The following is a 24,279-nucleotide window of genomic DNA, read 5'->3' on the forward strand; positions in this document are numbered from 1 at the left end:
GCGTGTGCTGAGAGGGACCTGTTTCTCAGAGAACTGCTGTGTTCAGGAGGTAATCTCACATCGGAGGCCAATTTCAAAGTCAAGGTCAGGAAAGCAATATTGCTGCACTTGCTCTGACCTTTCCACTTCTTAATATTGCAATCTCCTGCCTCCAAACTTCAAGTGGAAAGAAGGCGCCCCTCCTGAAAAATGAGTATCAGCTATTCATTATGGCTATTCCCAGCCCAGCCACCAATCCCAGGATAGAGTCTAGGGGACCAGGAATTCACCCTTGCCCTTGGATCTAATGCTCAGAGACCTTGCCTGAAAGCCGACAAACTGCTCCCCTCTCCTGGAGGCTTGGTGATGTTGGTTTGAGGTTAGCATCTTCAAGAACAAATTTACTTGGGTTTGTGCATGTGCAATGTTAAGATCTAGAATACTGAATAAAGAATTAATAAGGCAACTTCTTAAAAATGACGCCTGCTTTCCAAATTGACAAGGATTTTGACTCAGAGGGAGAAAGGGAGGTTTCTGTTTTGGGACACTGGGAGTTCAGTCCTAAGTGAGGAAAGAAGATAAATTCAGTTTAGGATTGGTTGAGTTTGAGATGACTGGGATATTCAGGACATGGGATATTCATGTCCAGAAACCAGGAAAGAAATGTGGACTGGAGATCTGTATTTGGAAGGTATGGGTGGTAAATGGAGCCAAACTATCACAGTGGAGCAATTGTTTTCCACCAGAGGTGATTTTGCACCCCAGGGGACTTTTGGCAATATCTGGAGATACTGGCGGGGAGGGAAGGCATTTAGTGAGCAGAGGCCAGGGATGCTGCCACACTTCCTACAATGTACAGGATGGTCCCCACAGCGAAGAATTACCCAGTCCTGAATGTCAATAGTGCCAAGGTTGGAAAGCCCTGGAATAGGGTGAATGTGGAGAGTAAGAAGAGGGCTGAGGATGAAGCCCAAGAGAATTCCAGACATTTAAGGGATGGACAGAGAAGCAGGCACTTGAGGAGACTGAGAGTGGCCAGAAAGAAGCCATTGACCTGGGAACTTCCTCAGTTATACAAACTTTGGTTTGGGGTAATGGATAGGCTTCATGAGGAAGGGAGACCAGTTGATAGCCTCCTAATTAATCCCTTCCTGGTGTTCCCCCACCCGCCACGGGAACACTGGGTACAGTCTACCAGTGGGCGTAATGGGTGAGAAAAGAACTTTATGAAGAAGGGCTTTTTAACTTCTCTCCACCCTTTCTTAAAGGACATGCATTCAGAGAAGATCAGGGCAGCACACGAGTTGTGACTTGGTACTTGGACAGTTAAACTAAAGCAACAAGTCCAAACAGGCTGCAAACATTTGAGCCCTCTGTGCACGTTTGCCCTCCACAACAAACTCCTAGGAAAGGGGTGGGTATTTCTACTTTCCCCAAACAGTATTTTCTCCCCTTGTAGGAACTCAGGCTGACAATCTGTTACTAAGTGACGGGTTTAGATTCATTGGATTTTACTGCTGGAAAAGACTTGAAATGTCATCTGGGCTACCCTCTTGTTTGATATTGCACTTGCCTGGTTTGGCATCTTTGGAACTTGAGATCGGTTCTATAGAAAACTGGAATATCGCTCCTGTTGGGATGGCTCGTTGCCCCGGGCTTTCCCTAAATGGGACTTGCATCCTTAGATGAATCCTGAAATGTATGTCTCATTTCTCTTTTTCATTCCCAGTAACACCATGCTTAACCCGTGTTCCCTAAAAAAATAAGATAATGCATTTAAAGTATTTAGCATCTTGCCAAGCCCTTTGTAAATACTCAATAAATGCCAGCTGCTTCTGTTTGTTTCTTGGGCTATCTCAACCCACAGTCCTAGTCAGGGTCAACACTAATTTCTGTGGGTCTAAGTTTGGAGAGATAAATCTGCCTGCCAGATTTCCAATGAAGCCATGATTTTAAAAGATTAGCATTCAGAAAACATTCCTCCATATTGCCAATGCCCTAGGAAAATATATATCTGAAATCTTACTGCATGAAGATTGATGTTCACTTGTAACAATAAAGCCTCCCTTTTCTGGGTAGAGCTGAGCCAGCAATTGGTTTTACTACTTCTTCTCAATAAAAATAAGATAAAAGAGAAAACAAACATACATACTTGCTTTCCATGGTACACATCTTCTTACTCAATTCAAATAACAGTCTCCATGCACATCAAAAATCAAGATTTTAGTCTGCTGGATTGCAACTCTCTTGACATGATGGACAAAAAAGATCTCTCAGATTATGCTTCCCAATTTTTTTTTTATCCTTCTGGGTTCCATTCATATTGGAGAAAGGATTAAGGAGTTAGAAGAAGGGGAAATGCTGGTAGATGGAAACATTTTTCAAACTAGAAGATGCTATTTTGCCTTCAGAGAGTTCTGTTCAATTCCTGGAGCAGGTACGAACCAAGTGCCATTCTGGAAGAACATGAGCCACAACTAACTACAAGCTACCCACAATAACAACAAAAACAAACACCACACATCTTGGGGCGGGGATGGGGGTGAGTTATATAACGTGTCCATCCTGGCCAAAGTTTGCTGCACTCTCCCCGGATCCCACACAAGATTCTCACTACTCGGTGTTACTCATGCCCCCTGCTGGAGAAAGCAAACATGCGTCATAAAGGGCAGCAGAAGTTTTCATTTTCTTCCAACTTTACACTTGGGGAACCTACAAGATAGAAAGGCGCAAAGTTCAACTTTAACTCAAAAGAGCGTCTTCCTCTCCCTTGAAATCCTCTCTTGCGCCCTCTTGGATCCGGCGTCCAAAACAATTGCCAGGAGCTCTTTTTCTTGGTCCGAGTAAAAGGACTGGCCAGACTAAAAAGGAGGGACTTTGGGGGAATGCAAGATTCCAGCCCTGGGCTGCGGCCGGGAGGAGATGATGTAACCACTTCTGCAAAGAGGGTTGGGGGTGGAGCAGCCGAGGGGGAGCCCGCGCCGCGCCTGCAGCTGCCAAGGGAGCGTTCCGAGCCCACGTCAGGGGAGGTGTCGGGATAAATAGGGTCTCGCAATGGCCGTGGCCGGCTGCGCCTCGTGCTCCGGGGTTCGAGACCGGAGCCGCCCGGGCGGGTTCGCGCTCTGCAGGCTGAAGGTTGGCGCTGCTCCTGCTCCGTGCTCCGCACGGCGGATATCCACGGCCGGACCCTGGGGCGCTGCATTGCTACCTGCAGAAGTTTGGAAAGGGCACCCCTTCTGTGCCCGAAGGGCTTCCACTTCGGAGAAGCGAGACCCAAAGACTAGGGAGGCGGGGAAAAAAGCCGTTTCTGCCTGCCGGGGTCGCAGCGCGGGTAGGCAGTGCCATGTTCCTCTCCCTCCTGGCGGCGTTTTGTCTGTGGCTGCGCCTGGCGCTGGGCGTGCGCGGCGCGCCGTGCGAGGCGGTGCGCATTCCCATGTGTCGGCACATGCCCTGGAACATAACGCGGATGCCCAACCACCTGCACCACAGCACGCAGGAGAATGCTATCTTGGCCATCGAGCAGTACGAGGAGCTGGTGGACGTGAACTGCAGCTCCGTGCTGAGCTTCTTCCTCTGCGCCATGTACGCGCCCATCTGCACCCTGGAGTTCCTGCACGACCCCATCAAGCCCTGCAAGTCGGTGTGCCAGCGCGCGCGCGACGACTGCGAGCCGCTCATGAAGAGGTACAACCACAGCTGGCCCGAGAACCTGGCCTGCGACGAGCTGCCTGTCTACGACCGCGGCGTATGCATCTCACCGGAGGCCATCGTCACTGACCTCCCCGAGGGTGAGGCCTGGGGAGGGGAGGAAGGGACCCAGGAGGCACCCGGGGCTGTGGAGGCCTCCTGAGAACCAGGCGGCCACACCTACAGCTGCCCCCCGATGGTCAGACCCTGTCCTGCTTGCAGGGGTTGGAGGAGATGGGAGGGGGTGGGAGAAGACTTTGTTTCTGGAAGTGTGTGGTTTCCCCCAAAGGATTTTCGGGACCTGAGGACCAGCACGTTGTCCCCGAAAGAAAGAATAAGTAAAAAAGAAAAGGTTTTGCTTACAAAGGGAGACGTTGGGGATATTTCCATTTGTAGCAATAACGGAAATAAGAGCAGCAGCAGCAAACACGCATACGGCGCTTAATATGTGTCTGATTCCGTGTTAAGCATTTTACGTGTATTAGCTCGCTTGTTCCTTGAAATACTCCAGTTGGGCAGGTGCTAATACTCTCTCCATGTAGTGCTATTTCTTGAAAGTTCTTTCTGAAAAAGCAGTGACAGTCATCACTCCCTGCCAGAGCGGATGTGTAAATTTAGTCGCCCTAGAACATTGCAATGTCTGCTTTATGGTCATCCACTAGGCGTGGCAATGACGATCTGTGGCAACATCGTTAACTTGATCTCAGCTTCCACTCCCTTCTTTTCTCTTTGGTAATTTTCCTGCTTGTCTTGGAAGGAGGAGCAGATTTAAATCCACTGCTCAAAATGAAACCTAAGAATATTTTTTTGCTTTCTTTTATCGAGACCTTCCCTGACTCAGATGGGGATTTGGAAATATATTGGTTATTTTGATTAGTGTAAACTGCCAACTTGGGGAAATCATTAAAAAGGGATTTGGAGAAAGGGTGACTGGAATTACACAGTGTGGCTGTCTGTATCAGCCAGGATGAATGGATGTGCCTTCATTCACATGGGTTTGTGCTGGGTAGGCAGAGTCTACACCCAAAGTGTCTGTTTCTAAACCCCCGGGTACATATGTGAAAGAGGTAGTCGACAATCACGTGATGTAGTTGCTATTTATTATCATTTTTCGTGTGATATTGTTAGTTGATGTCTTCAGATGATTTTTTTCCAGTTGGGTGAGCAGGTCAAACCACTGACCACGCCCACGTGGCCCTCGTGTATTTCAGATGTTAAGTGGATAGACATAACTCCAGACATGATGGTGCAGGAAAGGCCTCTTGACATTGACTGTAAACGCCTAAGCCCCGGTGAGTTCTTAATTCCTCACATCTAGCTCTCCTTCCTCCCCCAAGGTGATTTCTGTACCCTTTTCCAATTGTTTGCCTTTACTTTGTCTTCTTTAGACCGGTGCAAGTGCAAAAAAGTGAAGCCCACTCTGGCGACATATCTGAATAAAAACTACAGCTATGGTAAGTCATTTGATGAAGCCAGTCATTTTTGAGACTTTAGGCACTAAGTTGGGCCATACAGATGGTCGACATCACTAACGTTTTAGACCTTTCAGGCCTTGCAATTTAATCGCTACATAGGTGCAATAAAGAAAGCCTAATAAAAAGAATTATATTTCAATGGCAACATTTTATACTTTGTAGATAGCTTGTGGAGCTATTCCCTACATCGAAATAAATCTTGTTTTTTGTTAAAAAAAAAAAATCCAGACTTATAATCGCGTTGTCCTTGCTAAAAGCAGTTGCTAATCGTGAAGTAAGGAAGATAGTTGGTGACTTTTCTAGTTATTTGTGTAGGTTCTGGATGGCACAATGGCAACAAGTGTACAAACTTCTCTTTATTTTGAGTAAATCTAGTAAAAACAGAGTAAATTACCCAGGGTAGAAGAGTGCTGTGAATGAAATTAGAAGTTTGGCGCCATGACCCTCCTTGTCTAGGTGAGAAGGCACTGCCCAGCCAGCGTGGAGCACCCCATATGCTTGCTTCCCAGGATTTCACTGCTGCACATAGGAGGGTGAGGGCCATTTGGGTGACTGGTACATACGTTTGGTTATCTGAGGCCCAGAGAATTAAAACCTGCCTGTGTATCTTTTTACTTACAAACAGCTATAAATATTTAACATCTGAAAGAAATTGTGGGGAAACGTGGTCCTCATAAAACCATATGGCTTCAAAGTTTGAATGCCCTCTTCTCTCTTATTTGAAGGAAACTTTTAGCACTTTCTTCAGAGAATAAGTCATGGTATTTTAAATGTTTTAAATAAATGTAATTCTACTATCATCATTTGAAAGTAAGTTTAGTTAAACATATCTTCTTTTAAAATATCTGTTTGAACTCTTTTATATTTCATTGTATCTCAAATCCGTCCTGTGGAGGTAACAGAAAACTGTTTTGGGAAAAATGTTCATTTTATGGGCTAGCTTAGTTTCCATATTTCAAATAATCAATAAATAACTTTAGATTCTACATCACAAATGAAAGTGGGAAGATCACTGCCGTATGCACATCTGAAACAGTAACCTCTTATTGGCACTGTCAGATTGGAGAACCATTTACAGCTAATGTGGATAATTCAACCAAAATTAAAAATACACTTGTTTTTCCTATAGGTTTTTAAAAAACCTCTTCTATGTAGATATTGTCTTTGATCACTTAGTCCATCATCTGCCAAGATCCAACCTCAGTTACTAATCACAGTTTCACTTTCATGTTGTTTTCTGGGGTATCATTGTCTTGGAACTACTTTGACAATGAAACCATTTTCTGTTCAAGGCCAGCTTCCTAGGCTGCAACTTAAGACAGACCCATATTAAGCTGATTTCACCTCCAAGGAAAGGAGTAATAATAGCAAGAGGACAAAGAAAAGTGATTATAAACAGTGACCTGGACAACCATCTGTGACAACATTCTCCCTCCCTCCGCTCACCCTGGCCTGCCTTTGCTGGCCTGGGAAATTAAAGACTTGAGCACAGTAATCCCCAAAGACTCTTTCCTGTTTGAAAATGTTATGAGTCTAATATTTTCTTTGGTAAAAAGAGGAAATCCAAACATAAGTGGTTGAGCCATATAAATTTTAGGTGACTTCTGAAACTGAGAATAGTTCTCTCATTTCAAATCATGAACAAGGTACAGTACATACACATAAATATAGGCTTCTGTGAAATCTGTCTCATATTTTATGGAATTAAATTTCTTGATGTATTTTTGACAAAAAAAAAACAATTGTGGAATTACAGAGTGTTAGGGATGACAGGGACCCATGGGATCCTCCGTTTAAATTCGATCTGCAGCCCAGTGAGGAGTAGTCACCCACCCAGAGGCAGAGCCCAGGCGAAAATATGCTTGTCAATTTGCTTTGATATATTGCAGTGTGATTCAGAAGTTTTAAAACAGTGTGGGCAAGATGGGAGGCCTTATGTTTAGGATATGATTGTGTGGGCTTTTTGCCTTCACTGGGGCTGTTGGGACATGACCATAATTACAGGAGTGATTCTTCCAGAGAGGCTCAGGAGTTGAAGTAAATACACCATCCCTAAGTTTTCGTCCAAAGGCTTTGACAACACATCTATCAATTTTTAAATTGCAGTGATCCATGCCAAAATAAAAGCCGTGCAGAGGAGCGGCTGTCATGAAGTCACGACTGTGGTGGATGTGAAAGAGATCTTCAAGGCCTCCTCACCCATCCCTCGAACTCAAGTGCCGCTCATTACGAACTCTTCCTGCCAGTGTCCACACATTCTGCCCCATCAAGATGTTCTCATCATGTGTTACGAGTGGCGCTCAAGGTAGGCACAAAGGGGCAGAGGCACTGCACACTTTTTATGAAAACATGAATCTATTCAGCCTTCGTGGTTTTAAAAAAATATGGTACCAGTAATGGTTGAGAGAAAGAAGTCACATTAACAGATGCCTCCGTTGGGGTATCCTATATCCTATACCCCAAGTATGATCAATTAATTACTCATAGAATTAAGAAAAATAGAACTATGAGTATATGAATAGAAACGTCAAAAATCAGCTTCACTATGCATTCAGTGACTTCAAAAATTATAGGCAAAGTATTAATAATGGGGAAAAGTGTGAGGGGGTATATGAATGCTATTTTCTGAATGATTTTTCTGTAAAACTACAACCTCTCTAATAACAATTATTTAAAAAACATGTAGACAGGAAAATTACTTTGAATAAATAAGTAAAACACAAAATAATTCTTTCCAAATCAATCTTAGCAGGGCAAATACTGAATTTTGCTTTTTTAACAGGACTCCTTACTCAAATACCTTACACGTCTAGTAAAGATGGCCCTCTGTGGCTACAGTTCCATATATTCCTTGTCGACACTTAGTTTGTACTATTTGGTTGATAGTGCATTGTGCACATGTATACACCCTCACACACATATACACATCTCTCCAGCTGGGAGTGTTTGTCTCTCCACATCTTTTTCCTTGGAACTTTTTTTATACATCTGTACATTCCTTATAAGATAAAAGTCAAACTCTTCAGTCCGTCTTCCAGGACTCCATTCACTGGCTGCAATAAACTTCAGCAGTATTACTTATTGTATGTAACAAGTCCCCCCATTGGTTTTCTGCCATTAATGTTTATCTGTTTTTTCTGGATTGGCACAAGATTTTCTTAACGATTAAAATGAAAAAAGAAAAAAAGAATTTTGAATCTGACTCCACCTGGACCATTTCTTATTCTGCCAAAACTTGGGTAGCTTCCTCATACTGTGTATACCATCTTAAGCTCTTGGTTTTAGATACATTCTTCTGTTTGAATCATATTTATCTAAAGAAGCTATCACTACCTCTGGGCTGGTCTCTTAATGGTGTTTGTATCTCCTGCAGTACTAAATGCAGCCTGGAGATGTACCAGGCTGCTAGTCATTAAATTCTATTTAAATAGATGAATGGATTATAAATAAATTCAATAGCAGATTTCATGTCATTCTTCCCAACTTAGTTTGTAGGTGTAATGCAATTCTGATCAAAGTCCCAGTAAAATTTTTTTGGGCAATTGGGAGTAATGTCTTCACAAATTATACTAATGATCATTTGGAAGTATAAACTGGAAGGGCTTTTAAAGGATATTTTGAAAATAAGAGGATGAAAGGAAATCTTTCCGCTGAGACATGCAAAACTTGTATAAAGCCACAATTGTTAAAAATGCGGTACAAGAATAGTCATAGATAAATCAGAAGAAAAAATTTTGCAACAGTTCCAAATGCATATAAAAAGTTATTAGTATATTATGAAGATACTGCAAATCAATAAGAAATGTTTATATTGTACAATAAATGATTGAAGTTTTTTATTTTTGGAAAACTGCATATTTTCACTTCATATTGACTGTAAAATAAATTTTCAAAGTATTAAAGAGATAAACATTTTAAAAATATAATCAAAGAGGACAAAATTATGGAGTAAATATGTTATATCTCAATGGCAAAGTACATTATGTAGAAATATTGTAAGGAACTACAAGGGAAAGATGAATATATATATATATATTTGACCACATAATATTGTGTACATAAAGATGACAAACAAAACAGAAAGGTAAATAAAAACTGTGAAAAACACTTGCAACAGACATGGCAAAGGAATAATAATCTTACTCTATGAGGAGTTTGTGCAAAACATTAAGGCCACAATATAGAAATATTTGCCTATCAATCTAAACAGACAAGTTCCAGAAGAAGAAATACAAATAGTAAGTAAACATCAAAAAATATGTATACCCTTCTTACTCAAATTCAAATAAAAAGAAGATTGCAGTTTTACCTAATTCCTAATGTTACTGAATTGGACGAAATTCAACAATTTTGCAGACAATTTGGCACTACGTGTTAAAAATCTGAAAAAACAAAACAACAACAAAATACTCTTTATCCCAGTAATTATACTTTCAGAAATCTGTCCCAAGGAAATAATAAGGCAGTGCACACTAGTATCTATACAAGGATATTGAATACAACACTGGTAATAATAACATATGATTATTAAACATATTTTTGAATAGTTTTACTTATATCCATAGATGCATATAATATAATGATAAAAAATGTACAATATGATCTAACTATACAGTAGGTATTAAAATATATATATAGGTACAAGGAAGAATGAAAGAAAATACCATCAAAATATAGAAGATTTTTTTTTTTTAAGATTTATTTTATTTATTTCTCTCCCCCTCCCCCCCACCGCCCTGCCCTGCCCCGGTTGTCTGTTCTCTGTGTCTATTTGCTGCGTCTTCTTTGTCTGCTTCTGTTGTTTCCAGCAGCACGGGAATCTTTGTTTCTTTTTGTTGCATCATCTTGTTGTGTCAGCTCTCCGTGTGTGCGGAGCCTTTTCTGGGCAGACTGCACTTTCTTTCGCGCTGGGCGGCTCTCCTTATGGGGCGCACTCCTTGTGCGTGGGGCTTCCCTATGCGGGGGACACCCCTGCGTGGCAGGGCGCTCCTTGTGCGCATCAGCACTGTGCATGGGCCAGCTCCACATGCGTCAAGGAGGCCCGGGGTTTGAACCGTGGACCTCCCACGTGGTAGGTGGATGCCCTAACCACTGGGCTGAGTTCACTTCCCTATTTTATTTTATTATTATTATTTTTAAAGATAAAATATAGATGGTGATTACTGGATTGTGAAATTCAGCTTTATTGAAAAAGTTGTAAAAATAGTTTTCTTTATTTTTAAACTTTCTACTTTCGTCATCAGAATCTGCTTATTGAAACTAATTACTTTATTTTCAGGATGATGCTTCTTGAAAATTGCTTAGTTGAAAAATGGAGAGATCAACTTAGTAAAAGATCTTTAGTAAGTATAATCAGCAGCACTAAGAATATGGATTTAAGTACAAGCAGAGAAACTGTAGAATTTGGGGATTCTTCATATTCCCTCCCCTTCAAGCTCTCAGAGGAGCCAGCATTCACATTGGTATTGCACTACAAAATGGGTAATCAAAAACAGTATAGCTTTTCTCATTTGGAATTTGTATATTTGTATCACAACTCTTATCATTCAACTTCATATGACTGAAGTTGAGTCAATACTGATCTTCTCTATATTTCCAGATTAAATGTGTTTTTGGGTTCATTATTATATGACATTTCATTGTTATATCAGAGTCAGATACTTGAGCTACATTCATACTGGCTGGGATTTCAGGGGTGTGAATACCCAGTTCTAAAACTCACACCATAACAAAAATAGCAAACTTTTCCTGTGTTTAAAATAGTTTTAAGACCTTCTTCAAAATAAATTATATGCAAAAAGTAATGCTTTGTGACCAAATTCAGGATTTTAGCAGTAACATCATAGAAATATAGATGACTCAGTTAGAGGAATTATAATTTGAATAATCTTTGCCCAGAGATGTGAAATCATACCAGAGTTATAGGAATCAAGTCATGGGACTAAAATTTTTAAAGTATTTTCACTCCAGAAAATATATTTAGAGATATTCAGGGGAATTTATATTTTCAAGTTCACAAAAGGTATTTTTTATACTTTATATGAATACTTTTATACATTTATGTTTAACTACTACTGCCTGTGCTCTCCTGGTTTACACCAGTAAAAATTATTGGGCAGGAAAGAGAGCTATATTAACAACCGACTTACGGAGAATGTAGTTTCAGAACAGCCTCACCTACACAGTGTATTGCTAATTAACAGAACCAAACACTACTGTGGGAAATCTGAGCCAAAACCTTGTGCTTGAAAACTCATGTTCACTCAACAGAAACTTCTAGCAAAACTGGTTATCCGCATTCCAAGACTACAGTAGATTAGCAGTATTAATGTAGAAGGCAAGTTGCCCACAAGAGCCTGAGATTGCTGAGAGGAAAGAAAGCTTTGCACTATCGTAGCCATTTGAGACATTCACTTTACAGCAAATATGCCAATATATTTCAGTGAGAATCTGGAGCATCACCATTTCAAGGCAATGTACAGGAATGCATTTATTATTTTAGAAGAGACTAGAATTGTGCCCTTATGAGGTCAGGAACAATATTTTTCATTTGATTATATTCTCAGTGTCTAGAACAATAGCCAGCCTATGATAGTGCTCCAGTTTTTTTTGCTGAATGAAATATATTTTAATAAAACAGGACCATGCATGTTATTATAATAATAATAATAATACAATTATCTATTCAAGTGGGCTTTTAAAATTTTTCTTACATAAAGCTATTTAAAGAGTAAGTCTTTATACTCTCAAGGAAACTTTATCCAGAATGACTGATTTCCCAATGGTTCTGGGTAGCTAACAGTTAGGTGGATTATTCCATGTAGGTGGCACATCTGTCTTCCTTTGGAGGTAGGAGAATTAGGTGAATCTGTAAGTGTGGATGAACTGATTTCCCCATAAGGTTGGATAAATTGCTGCTTTCAACTTTAGTTTAAAAGGTTAAGCAGTTTTAAAAGATTTTCCATTTAGGGCATATTGCATTATAGGACTAATGGACAACAGTGCATGGGTTAGGGTCTTAGGCTGTAGAATAAGATGGGGAGGATTTGAATCCCAGCTCTGACATTTACCAGCTGTGTGACCTTCTGCGGATAACCTTCCTGTGCTGATTTCCTATTCGTGGCAATGGTACCTACCCAGAAGGGTTGTTGTGAGGGTCAGTGAAATGAATATGCATATGAAGAGTTCATCTATATTGAGCACTTGCCACATTGCCTGGCACATATCTACTCAATACCGTGTAGCCATTATTATAGCTTTGTCCTGATTAATACAGTACAGTGAGATAATATATTGTGAAATAAATGCTATGTTTCATTTGATTCTGATATTAGTTTAGCAGCATGAAAGGGGTAAGAAGCATTTGACACTCAGATGTTGCCAACTGTCTCCTAGCAGTGGGAAGAGAGGCTGCAGGAACAACGGAGAACGATTCAGGACAAGAAGCAAACGGCTGGGCGTAGCAGCCGCAGTAATCCACCGAAACCAAAGGCAAAGCCACCTGCTCCCAAATCAGCCAGCCCCAAGAAGAACATCAAAGCTAGGAGTGCCCAAAAGAGACCAAACCGGAAAACAGTGTGAGCTGATGGCTTCCCAGAAAGGAGAGGAGCCCAGACATTGCCTAGCACAGCCTGTGTAAGGCTACACACCCTTGCCTTAAAAACTCACTGTAATACTCTTTGCATTTTTCTTTAATGACATGCTTCTTTTTTTTTTTTTGTAGTCACCACAAACCATAGTGGTAGGCTTGCACTTTGGTGTGGGAGATGTATAAAAGCTGGTTGAAAAAGCTTATGGCAACGTGTGCATACTCTGTGGGATCTCGATGTGGAGAAAATATGCTTTCTTTTTTGGTTACAAATTGACCTAATATGTGCATTGTGAAATAAATGCCATATTTTAAACAGAACATCTAATTTTTCACAGTATATTTTTATTTCAGGCCGACTTCTGTTACTAAAATGTTAGTGATATCTTAAATTGTCATTTAAAATATAAGGAAGAAAGCAAGAGGAATGGAATTTTAAAAGATCTTCATGTGATTACATCATGCAGAAAAGTATTTGTTATGAAAGAGGATCTCTGAAAAATCTAGAAAAGAAAGATGTGGAAAACTGTAGTGTGTTTTTTTACCAAAAAGCCTTTCTGTTCTGTTTTTAGCTAGGCAATCTAAAAGCTAAAATAATAATAATCGCAAATAAAAGGGAAAGGAAGACAGCCTCTGGATTCTTGCTTTCTGATTACCACACCCAGGTGGAGATGTGTCTCATCAGTACCCTTTAAGTGGCACCAGCACCAATGAATTTGTTTCTCCTGTTATGCTTTAGGTACCAATTGGTCAACCTTCAAACATTTTATACCCACAAGAGGAGAGGTGATGTGCTTAGCTCACTGCCCAGGATAGCCCAGGAGTCTGGGCTGCAAAACGGTAGGGAATTTTCTTTCTGCAGACTGCTGGTGCATAGAACAGAGCCTGCATGACTGGTGGGGCCAGGACACGAAGCCCCTGTTCTCAGCCTGCTGCCACAGGGCTGCCACACAGCCCTCTATGCCTGGGAAAAGGGACTCAGGTCATGAGCCCACCCACTCTTCTTGGAGAGAGAAGAACCATCGGAAAGCTGAAGAGCAATTTCTCCTTTAGATTTATCACAGCCCTCATTCAGTTGCCCCTTCTTCAAGGAGAAGGAATGCGTTACATATTGCATTTGCATGAGATGATCAAATGAATAATTTAGTGTCATCTTTGTAGGCATTGGGATACAGAAGTGAGGTGTGTGGTTCACCCAGGGGAGAGCAGAGAAAACAGTGCTAATGGGACTGCCTGGAGGAGCACTCACCTCCTGAAAGTTTCACCTTGCCTGCATGGCTAGCTGGGGTCAGCAGAAATAGAGGAACCCAGCAGTTCGAGCTACACAAGGGCAGAGATAGAAATGTGCATTCCTGCTATATAAAAGCCAACACTTTTGGCCATAAGGAAAGTCAGAGAGGTGTTTAACACATTATTCAAATTGTAGGGTCCTAGGAAAAGCCACTGAACATTACACAAAATCTTGACTAAAATAGGCACATTTATCAGTTTGAGTAACTGATAAAAGATTGGTCAGGGGAGCAGCTGTGGCTCAAGCGGTTAAGCACTGGCTTCCCACATGGGTGGTGCTGGCTTCAGTTCGCGGTGGCTCCTTAAAAAACAAAAACATAAACAACAAGTAAACAAATGAAAAATCCAACTCAGGGTTGCCGATGTAGCTCAGTGGTTGAGTGCCAGGTTCCCACTGGGTTCAGTCCTTGCCCTGGTACCTCAGGGGGAAAAAAAAAAGATTAACCATAATAATTCTGTCATTTATGATGAAAGTTTGAAAGTGAACCTCAGTCCAAATGGAGAATAATGTAACAAAGTGGCCTTTGGGTGAGAGAGCCAGGAGATTTCGTTTTCTCACATCACTAATGTTTTCTTTACATAGAAATATTGTGGAGAGGATCTCCATAATCTATTTTCTTCACATAAATATATTATGAGAGTCTGTCTCTGAAATGGAAGTTGTTTGAGACATGGATTACTTTATCTGGAAAAATAAAAATTTTTTGCAATATTTAATTGAAGAACAACTGAAAGCATTTATTTAAAAATAGTTTTGTTGGTCTTTTAGTAACACAATAAACATATGTTCTCTATAAATTATAAATGCATGAAATAAAAAAAGACAGGAATTAAAATCCTACCTAATTTTACCAACCACTATGCAGAAGTAATCACATGGTATATGCAGTGTGCAACAATCCCTTATATTACCGGGTATTTAGGTTGCTTCCTAAATGAACACTGAATAAACATCCTGGCAGAGAAATATCTGTGCACATCCTTAAGAAGCATTGGTGGACCAAAGAGTATGAAAAGCCAGGAAGGTTCTTGAGCTTGTCACTTTTCCTTGACCTCCAGAATACTTGGGCCAAAAGAGTATGAAGACACTCTCCAATCCCTCACCAAGACTGTTTCCCCACCCTCAGGTTTTCATAAGTCTTAGCTGAGGACCGGATGTGGCTTTGAGTGAAGCTCCTCTATCCGTGAGCCATCACCTTGCAACATTCTCGACACTCCCAACCCTCCTGGCAGCTGGGGGAATGGGGGACTGAGTGCCTCGAGGGGGGTTTAAGTGGTCACTATAGGTCTGAAGGAACATTAGTATAGCCATCCTACCTATCACTAGATAAATAGATTAGATAGATGGATAGAAAGAGAGAGAGAGAGAGAGAATGATAAGTATTTCTTGACTGTTAGGAAAAGGCTATGCAACCCCCTCAATTTTAATGACTCAAATTCAGTGATATAACCAGTCACCTGGAAAAAACAAATAATTAGGGTGTAGCAGAAATACTAATAGATTTCCTCCCTTCCCAGCCTCCTTGTAAGATAGACGCGAATTTAAGAAGTAAATTGCGGGAAGCAGATGGGGCTCTAGTGATGAGGCCTCTGCCTACCGTATGGGGGGGACCGGGTTGGGTCCCTGGGGCCTCCTGGTGAAAAAGAAGAGAAAGCGTGACTGCGCAGCAAGCCTAGTGCCCATGTGGGGAGTCGAGTGCCCACGCAAGTGCCCACATGGTGAGTTGAGTGTGCCCGCGCAGCGAGCCAAGTGCCCTAGAGTGGCTGAGTGCCCAGGTGGTGAACTGAGTGCCTGTGCGGTAAGCCAGTGCCCGTGCGGCGAGCCAGTGCCCATGTGGCGAGCCGAGTGCCTGCGCAGGAAGCCGAGTGTCCGTGCAGTGAGCCAGTGCCCACGCAAGTGAGTCACGTGGCAAGATGATGACACAACAAAAGAGAGGAAGGGGAGCGTCAAGGTGAAGTGCAGCAGAGACCAGGAACTGAGGTGGCACCATTGACAGGGAACCTCTGTCCACATCAGAGGATCCCAGGATCAAATCCTGGTGAATCCTGGAGGAGAAAGACGAGAAGGGAAGACAGAAAGAGAAATAGATACAGAAGATCACACAGCAAACAGACACAGGCAGCAAAAACAGTGGGGCATGAAGGGGGAGGGGAAGACAAAAAGTAAAATAAAACTTAAAAAAAAAATAATTAACTGCCTTTGTTTCTTACTTTTCAGTTCTAATCCAGGGCAGTCTGACCACACTTTGGTTTTCTGTCCTCAGAGGCCTATAAGAGTGCCTATTTTACCCTCACAATAAAAGCCCTCCAACAGAAAGCTTGAGGGCATTTCTGTTTCGGGGAACCAATCCCTGAGCAAAAGAGAAGAGCATATTTGTACCACAATTCTCTATCTGCTTTTATCACCAATCCAAAAAAGCAAAAATGGCATTTGGATTCCAGGGATGAGAAAGTTGAATGGGACCTTAGAGGTTGTAGTTTATCATATCGGGAAGAGGCAGCCTGTCTGACGTCTCCCGTGTGGTTAGAGAAAGGTCTGACGCCCAAAGTGCCTGAATTTTTTGTTTACCAGGCCAAAGTGCAGTGATTGTTTTGAAACCTAAAACTGGGATATTAGAGGGAATACCCAGTCATGACCAGAGGAAGAAAGAAGATACATTCCTGCTGCTGGCTATCATCTGATTTATGCCAATCTGACTAGATTTCCTAATTTGGAAATCCTTTTCAAAAACAAGTATTAAAAAGTATTTTACCCTGAGAGGTGCATTCTGTAAAAGTGAAAGGCATGCCAACCCAACATTTCAGCTGTGAATTTTGTGGTTTAATTGATAAAGCAGCCATGCTGTGTTCTCCAGATGGGGTATATGGGATAGTACATGGATCAAAGGTGAGGTTTCGCCTCAGGATGGCAATGAAATAGCCATCCCATCCCCACTTGTGTTACTTAAGAAATAGTGATATGCAAAAAGAAAAATGAAAACAAAAGCACCAACTATGTCAAAATAAGTACTATTAGCATTTTGGTTTGAATCCTTCTAGACTTTCCCGTTTGTATGAATTTAATAATGCAGTATGGGTATCTTTGCCCGTCAAACAATGCATCTACATCTTCACATTTTGCAACTGTATAGCATGGATGCATCAGAGTTTATTTTACCAAATAATGTTAGAGAATGGACTTTTAGATGTGGTTCCCATGCCAGTGTGGGACAGATATTTGTGAAACAAATAATATCCCACTGTTATTGAATTCTCAGGACCAGAAAAAAATTTGGCACAAGAGTGAAGGCATATGGGCTTTCCCACATCTTGTAGAATGAACATGTACTATTTGTATAATTAGACATAAAATATTACAAAAATTGTATGAGAGAGAGAGGAGGAGAACAGAAGGGAGAAGAAGAGGGAGCAGGTGAAAGAATGAATGGACTGTAGCATGGTCGTAAGCCATGAAGATAGTAAATGTGGGAAATATCTCATTGGATCCTACATGTATTAGTGTTGGTCCTCTGAGAAGCAGGTACCAAACCAGAATTAAATGTGCAAGGATTCTATAAAGAAAGGAAACGACTGTGAGAGAAAATGGGAAGGGAGCTGGGAAAGGCTGGGAGTGGTGGCAGACCATTAGGCTCCTCTGCCTTGAGTGAAGGAGACAGGCAAGGAAGGTAGGATGGACCATGCAACCTAAGGAAGTTTTGGAAAGACTATTGGGGAGTCCTCAAGCAAAAGTCAGCACCAAGGAGACCCTTATTTCCCAGGATTGTTTCTGCCTTAGTATCTTGCAGTGCTCAGTCATTTGTAGGGAGCAGTCCCTGGAAGGTTGGCAGAGGGGTCTCAGTGCAAAGAATATCAGAGCACAACAGCTAGGGCCATCGGTCAACTGGAAGTCTGAGACTTATTCTCATGGCCATTATAATCCAACCATCATAAAAATGTTAAAATTTGCCATTACAATTTTCAGCACATTCTAAAGTGTGGTGGTGTCGAGCTATGTCATTTCTCTGTCAGTTTCTGTAATTGTTGTCAATTCACTGTGAATTCCAGAACCCCAAAGACTTTGAAGTCTTTCTATAAAATTTGTTTTATTTCAAATTTATTGGAGAGAGGATGTGCTGATCACAGCCACATATTTTACAGTGAGAGAGATCTCTAACTACTAGAAAGCAAGTTCAAAGAAACAGTCTTTTAAGAGGTGATTGCTGGCAGTAACCAAGCCCATAATGTTTGCCTTTCTAGGTTCAGATGGCATAAACATGTTTCTAAATATTTAGGTGTGGTATTTACATGAGTACAGTTAAATAGCTAGATATTTCTAAAATAATTTAGCTGTAACATCTCGATGAGGACCACATTTTAATGGCAGGTTTGGATCATTTTAATGACACACTTTCTAAAGGGAAAAACATACTCTATTAGTAATTAAATTCAGCTAACAGAGATGATTCATAACTAGAGAGCAGTTCCTGAGCCTCACAAAATTGAAAGGAACTGAATAATATCATGAGGTATAAAGAACTGAGGTTAAACAAATAATGGTATGATGAATAAAATTCCATCCTGGTATCTAAGGAAATCAAGGATACCATTCTTGAATCACACTGATGGATTCTGAACACCCATGAACATTTGTAGTTTAGTAACTTCATGGATTTATTATGTCACTGAAATATTTCAACAGCTAAAAATCACCTGGACGGTTGCTGAGTCCACTCTCTCTCTTTATGGAAAGCATCGGAAAAAACGGCTTTGGAGGTCATCCACAGTAGCATCCAAAGGGTGAGCAAGTTCAGATACGGTTCAGGCCATCATGTGTCGCGGTCATCCATTCCAGTGAGTGGAAAGGGCAGCAGGGGAATCCAGGCAGAGGGGCATAAAGTAGAGCCTATTACATTAGAGGAGGCCTGCCCATTTTCTGCAGGAGATCTGCTTAGAGGGAACAGGATTGAGGAAGAGGGGTCCTGAAAAGCATTGGGCTCCAGCCAGGAATTCATCCCCAGCTCGGTTGGCTGTTGGGAGAGAGGCGCCTCCCTGGCAGGCCCACCCCTGCCTACTTTGTGAGCCAGTCCCTGAATTTGGGCTCACATCCCACCAATTGGACGATTCCCAGTCCAGGGCTGTGCCCAGCGAACTTTCTGCAGTCCTCACTTGCCACAGCCACAACGGTCCATGGCATGTGTTTTCAGTCTAAACCCCAGGGGAGATCCAAGCTCGGCCCACCTAGCTAGGCCCTGGCAACCTGCTAGCTTTTCTGACCTTTTCTCCGCAGGGGCTAGAAGATACTTCTCTGCATTGCCATCCATAAGCCGACTCCCACAGACCTGCCTCCAACTCACTAAATCCAATCCTCTCAGGACCAACACCACTGCAAATTCAGGTTTAATTGAATATGTCCATGTGGACATTGATCATTAGGTTTCAGCTACTTACCTCAAAGCTAGCCCTGCAATCCAAAAGAAAGGGCCTTTCCATGTCTGTGTCTAAAATTTTTGTACATCTCATACACACACACACACACACACACACAACTGAATGAAGTCTGCCATCTACTGGTGAAATGTAGTGTTACTTTTAGAGGGTGTTTTGTTCCTGTGTTTCGTTTTCTTTACTTTTAATACTCTTGACGTTCTGAACACATCTTGAGGGCAATAATAGTGTGCCATTTATATTAAGAACATAGAAATGCTATCAGGCCATGTTAAGGAACAAATACCTTTCATTTAAAGGAGTGGGGCAGGAGGAGGAAGTGAAGTAGGTGAAGATTTTTAAGATACTTTTTTGTCTGCACAATTCAAAGAAAGCCAACAACTGACTGCCGATTTGGCTCAACTGGTAGACCGTCTGCCTACCATATGGGAGGTCCAGGGTTCAAACCCAGAGTTCAAACCCAGGGCCTCCTGACCCCTACCACACAGGGGTGTCACCCGTGTAAAGGACAGCCACCCCACGTGAAAAAAGCAAACAGCTTGCCCAGGAGTGGCGCTGCCCACATGGAGAGCTGATGCAGCAAGATGATGCAACAAAAAGAAACACAGAGTCCCAGTGCCACTGACAAGAATTCAAGTGGAGACAGAAGCACACACACTGAATGGACACAGAGAGCAGACTATGCGGGGGGGAGGGGGGGGGCACAGTAGCTAGAAGGGGAGATAAATAAATAAGTCTTTTTAAAAAATTGTATTAAACTGCATTCTGAAGAAAAATTGAGAAACACCCTTACTGATAGTTCACACTGAACTAGATTTGGTATAATTTAACAATACAGATGATAGTCCACAGGTGTGTTTTTCAAACAGTGTTGCAGCACAATAGTTTTGCAGAGAGAAACTAATACTAAATAATCCAACTTTGTATCTTAGTTTTACTAATATTAGAGTTTAAAAATGAGAAACAAAGCTTATCATTATTATTATTTTTTTAAAGTTAACCATATGAGAGCATCATTCTAGCTCACTTGCATTCCAATATATTCTGACTGGAAGATAACAGGGAGGGGTATCACAGCTTTCATGCTGAGAATCGCATATAACCCTGGCTATAAGCACAACAATTTACCACCTCAGTGAACCTGATTCAAATGACATCCTGACAGCTGTAAACAAAAACAAAAAAGAAACGCTTTCACTGATTACTGTCCCTGCTCCCTGGAGAAATTCACATTATCTTACCATCAGAGAGCTACGTGGCCTGCACTGTCCTGTAGTTAGATGGCAAATGATGCAAATTGATACGCCACCTCTTCACAACGTTCTGCTGGAAGGCTCGAGTCAAACTTTTGGTCATCCTCTAAATAGACACTCAGGCTTTGCCGTATGCTTTCCTATCCAGCTCTGTTTGTGGTTACATTTGATCTCACCTACTCTCTTCTCCACATCCCACATTGGTCCCCACCTATTTTATCGCATCTTGATTTCTGTACTTATATAATGCATCTTCAATCCCTTCTGGAGGATATGGTAAAAATAAACATACAGGAATTGTTTCGGGTTCCATTTTTATTGTTATTATGCATAGTCAGGCGTTTTTCACTTTGAGGTGAGTTTTTAACTTGAGGTGCTGTGGAGTTTTCCTCCAAACAATGTCTTTCTTACCATTCCTCCCAGGAAGCTTGCCACATAATTATATGTGGATGTTAATTTTGCACCATCTTCTCCAAGTTCTATAAAAAAAAAAGATATACATGATAAAATAAATTATAATGCTATAGGTTGTTTTTTTTTAGAAAATATTGATTTTTATTTGTGATTCAATCAACCAAGCAATAAATCAGTAACACTGAAACCATCATGTGTGCCAAAAAAAATAATAGTTAACATATTTTAAATACTGAACCATGTGCCTGGCACTTGGATAACTTATAATCTTTAATCCAGTTATTCTTTAGATGATTTTTAAAATATATTTTTATTACTGAAGCTGTGAACTTACAAAACAATCATGCACATGTATAGAATTTCCATACAACAACCCTTCACCAACACACCATACTATTGTAGAAAATTCATTACAGATTATGAGATAATATCATCAGACTATTCCCATTAACTGTGGTCTATAGCATACATTTGATATCTTTTTTCCATTCCCCTTATTATTAACATAGTACATCTTTAGCATTGAAGCAAGAATATTACAGAGTTTTTGTTAATTATAGTTCACAGATTACATTAACTGTATTTTCCCCATGCTTCTCCACATTTCCACCACCCTCCAATAGTGACGTACATCTGTTCTAGTTCATAGAAGGACATTCTTGTATTTGTATGTGTACAATTCTCATCCACCTATGGGTTCACTGTGATAGTCCCTAGATTATTCTCTAGCTTTCTTTCAATTGACATTTCATTCCACTGTAGGCTAATTTTAAAGCAATGATGAGCTTCCATATTAAAATCTTGCACACAAATCCCTGACAAGTGGTATAATCACAGAGCTTGGGAGATGGTCTCCGCTCTTCAAATTTAAAAACAAAAAAATCCTTTATTGGCTCTCTCTTCAAGAAATTTATTAAAGGTTTGCTTTTCTTTAAGGCTTTGGATATCAGAATTGGGTGTATGTATCATAATAAATGGGTTAATGGGGGGTTATTTTGGGAGGGGTTTTGGAGAACTCTGCTGCAAGTGGTTTTTGTGCTTTCCTGATGGAACCTTCTTGACCTTGACAGTGCTCTTGACTCATGAGCTTAAAACACAAGGCATGATATTTCCTTCTAATCTGCTTCTCTTTTCTGAGTTTCCTATCTGGGGATGGTCCAATCATTTTCTCAGTTCCTCAAGCCAGGAAGCTAGAAGTCATCTTTATCTCTTTCCTCATAAGGCCTGTGCTTACAGCCTTCTAGGAATTTTCTGTTCATTCCACTTATCACTAAGCTCACTGTTTCTACATTAGTTCAGGCTGCTTCCTTCTTTCACTGTGACTATTGCAACACCACCTACCTGGTTAAATTGCATCTCATCTTCCTTTCTCAAAATGTATATGCATCTGCCCAAAGCATTCTGTGCTCACCCAATAACCTCTAAGACACATGTTAATTTTCTATCTCCTGCTCTTAGAGTCATGCACTCCTTTAAGACAGGGACTATGTATATCCAGCCCCAGAACAGTGTTCAGCATATAGCAAGAGCTGATCAAATGATTCTTGAATATCTGGAGCATATTCACAATGCCAGCCCTCAGAATGCTATGACATAGTATAGCAGACACAGTGAAACAGAAGCCAGCAAAATTGAGTTTCAAAGTAGGGCTAATACCACATTAAGGGGCATCTATAAAACTGTGCAAACTCTAAATTCGCTTTACTGCTTCCTTACATCTGATGCTTTGTTTGTTTGTTTGTTTCTTACATCTGATTTTGAAAACTCTACCCATTTTTTTTTCAAGACCTGTCTCATTCCTTACCTTCTCCAGCTCCTCCCCATGAAATATGCGCCTGTCTACTCAGCACTGAATTATTCACAGATTTAAAATCCCCTGTATCAGTCATAACGCTCCTTCCACCTGGTACTAGAAGGATTCCACACCACATGGGTAATAGAAGCTATAACCAAAACACACTCCACTGGTCCCCTGACTCCTTCCCCCTCCTCCATCCCAGCCATTCATCACCAACATGCTTAAATAGTGTTCTGTCTTATTGTGGTTTCTAATCATCCTGGGTCTATGAGTTTTGTCAACCCATTAAATTTGCATCGACTTGAAGATGATAACCATCTTTCAACTATTTTTGTATTAACCAAGAACCCACAGTTCAAGCAGACATATAATAAATATTTGCCCAACACAGTTGTGCCATCACATCTTGGTCTATAATTGAGTCAGATTTTTGGAATGAACTGGACTACGCCAGAGATTATTCCTTTTTTATTCATTTACTTTTCTGAGGCACTGGGGGCTGGGGATTGAACTGGGGACCTGGTATGAGGGAAGCTGGTGTTCAACCACTGAGCCACATCAACTACCCTGAGTTGGTTTTTTTGTTTGTTTTGCTTGTTGTTTGCTTTTTTGGTTTTGTTTCAGGAAGCATCGGGAACCGAACCTGAGACCTCTCATGTGGGAGGTGCACACTCAACTGCTTGAGCCACATCCATTCCCAGAGATTATTCTTATTCAATACATCTAATATTTTGATGCATCTTTCTTGGACCCAGAGGAATCATATCCAAAAGGACAATACTGAGGAAACAATGCACCCTTTTCTGTCCCTAAGGAACTTGTTGGGTGTGGAGGGCTCCCTGTATTTCATACTGCTTTCTCATTCTTTTCTGGAGACTGATTCTCAGCTGGGCTCTTCCAGGTGCATGAAGAGGACAAGGTCATATTCAAGTCTGCGGGCAGAACCATGTGGGCATACAATTACGAGCCTGCTCTCTCTATACTTCCGGTTATGAAAGTAAAGAAGGAAAGCAGGATTGATGTGAAAAGTCACCCACCTACTACTTCAGCTCCCACACTGCCTGGCATAGAACAGTTTGGGGCAACTCAGCAGATTCAACAATCATGTTTATGACAGTTGCTACCCCTACCCAATAACTACCAAGGACTAGCAACGACTGTCTTTTACTCTGTGATTTCTAATATCATTGTTAGAAGACTGACATAAATGTCTTGAGACCAAGGCTTGCAAACCAAGGGATGCCTCTTTGCTCTACTCTCTATCCCTGGAATCCGGATGCAGCCCCCTCAGACTGGCTACATGCAACTGGACTCTTGGGGTCCCTGGTCCCTACAAGGATCAGCTTTGAGGCTGCAAGGCTGCTACAGAAG

At 41.2% G+C, this 24,279-nt stretch overlaps 2 protein-coding genes across 2 annotated transcripts in view; one reads left to right on the forward strand and one right to left on the reverse strand.

Moving 5' to 3' along the window:
* Positions 1 to 9: 9 nt before the first annotated feature.
* SFRP4 (secreted frizzled related protein 4) lies at positions 10 to 13,050 on the forward strand. Its single transcript, XM_004454251.5, has 6 exons — positions 10 to 3,767; positions 4,878 to 4,958; positions 5,055 to 5,120; positions 7,248 to 7,446; positions 10,420 to 10,483; positions 12,537 to 13,050. Exons 1-6 carry the CDS (start codon positions 3,323 to 3,325, stop codon positions 12,720 to 12,722), a joined length of 1,041 nt encoding a protein of 346 aa, XP_004454308.2. The 5' UTR covers positions 10 to 3,322; the 3' UTR covers positions 12,723 to 13,050.
* Positions 13,051 to 21,001: 7,951 nt separating this feature from the next.
* NME8 (NME/NM23 family member 8) overlaps positions 21,002 to 24,279 on the reverse strand; it is a 77,016-nt gene continuing 73,738 nt past the window's right edge. The window contains exon 18 of the mRNA XM_058298039.2: positions 21,002 to 21,175. Coding sequence (XP_058154022.1) covers positions 21,149 to 21,175 — 27 coding nt within the window. The 3' untranslated portion in view covers positions 21,002 to 21,148. The remainder of the gene's footprint in view (positions 21,176 to 24,279) is intronic.

This window comes from Dasypus novemcinctus, chromosome 5 (assembly GCF_030445035.2).
Source record: "Dasypus novemcinctus isolate mDasNov1 chromosome 5, mDasNov1.1.hap2, whole genome shotgun sequence".
In the NCBI taxonomy this organism is placed as follows: Eukaryota; Metazoa; Chordata; class Mammalia; order Cingulata; family Dasypodidae; genus Dasypus; species Dasypus novemcinctus.

Bases quoted from the DNA above. Each gene is read 5' to 3' on its own strand.
- SFRP4 (XM_004454251.5), top strand. From the start codon at position 3,323: ATGTTCCTCTCCCTCCTGGCGGCGTTTTGTCTGTGGCTGCGCCTGGCG. The intron at 3,768-4,877 runs GTGAGGCCTGGG...CGTGTATTTCAG, and splicing joins CGTCACTGACCTCCCCGAGG to ATGTTAAGTGGATAGACATA. The intron at 7,447-10,419 runs GTAGGCACAAAG...CTTTATTTTCAG, and splicing joins TGTTACGAGTGGCGCTCAAG to GATGATGCTTCTTGAAAATT.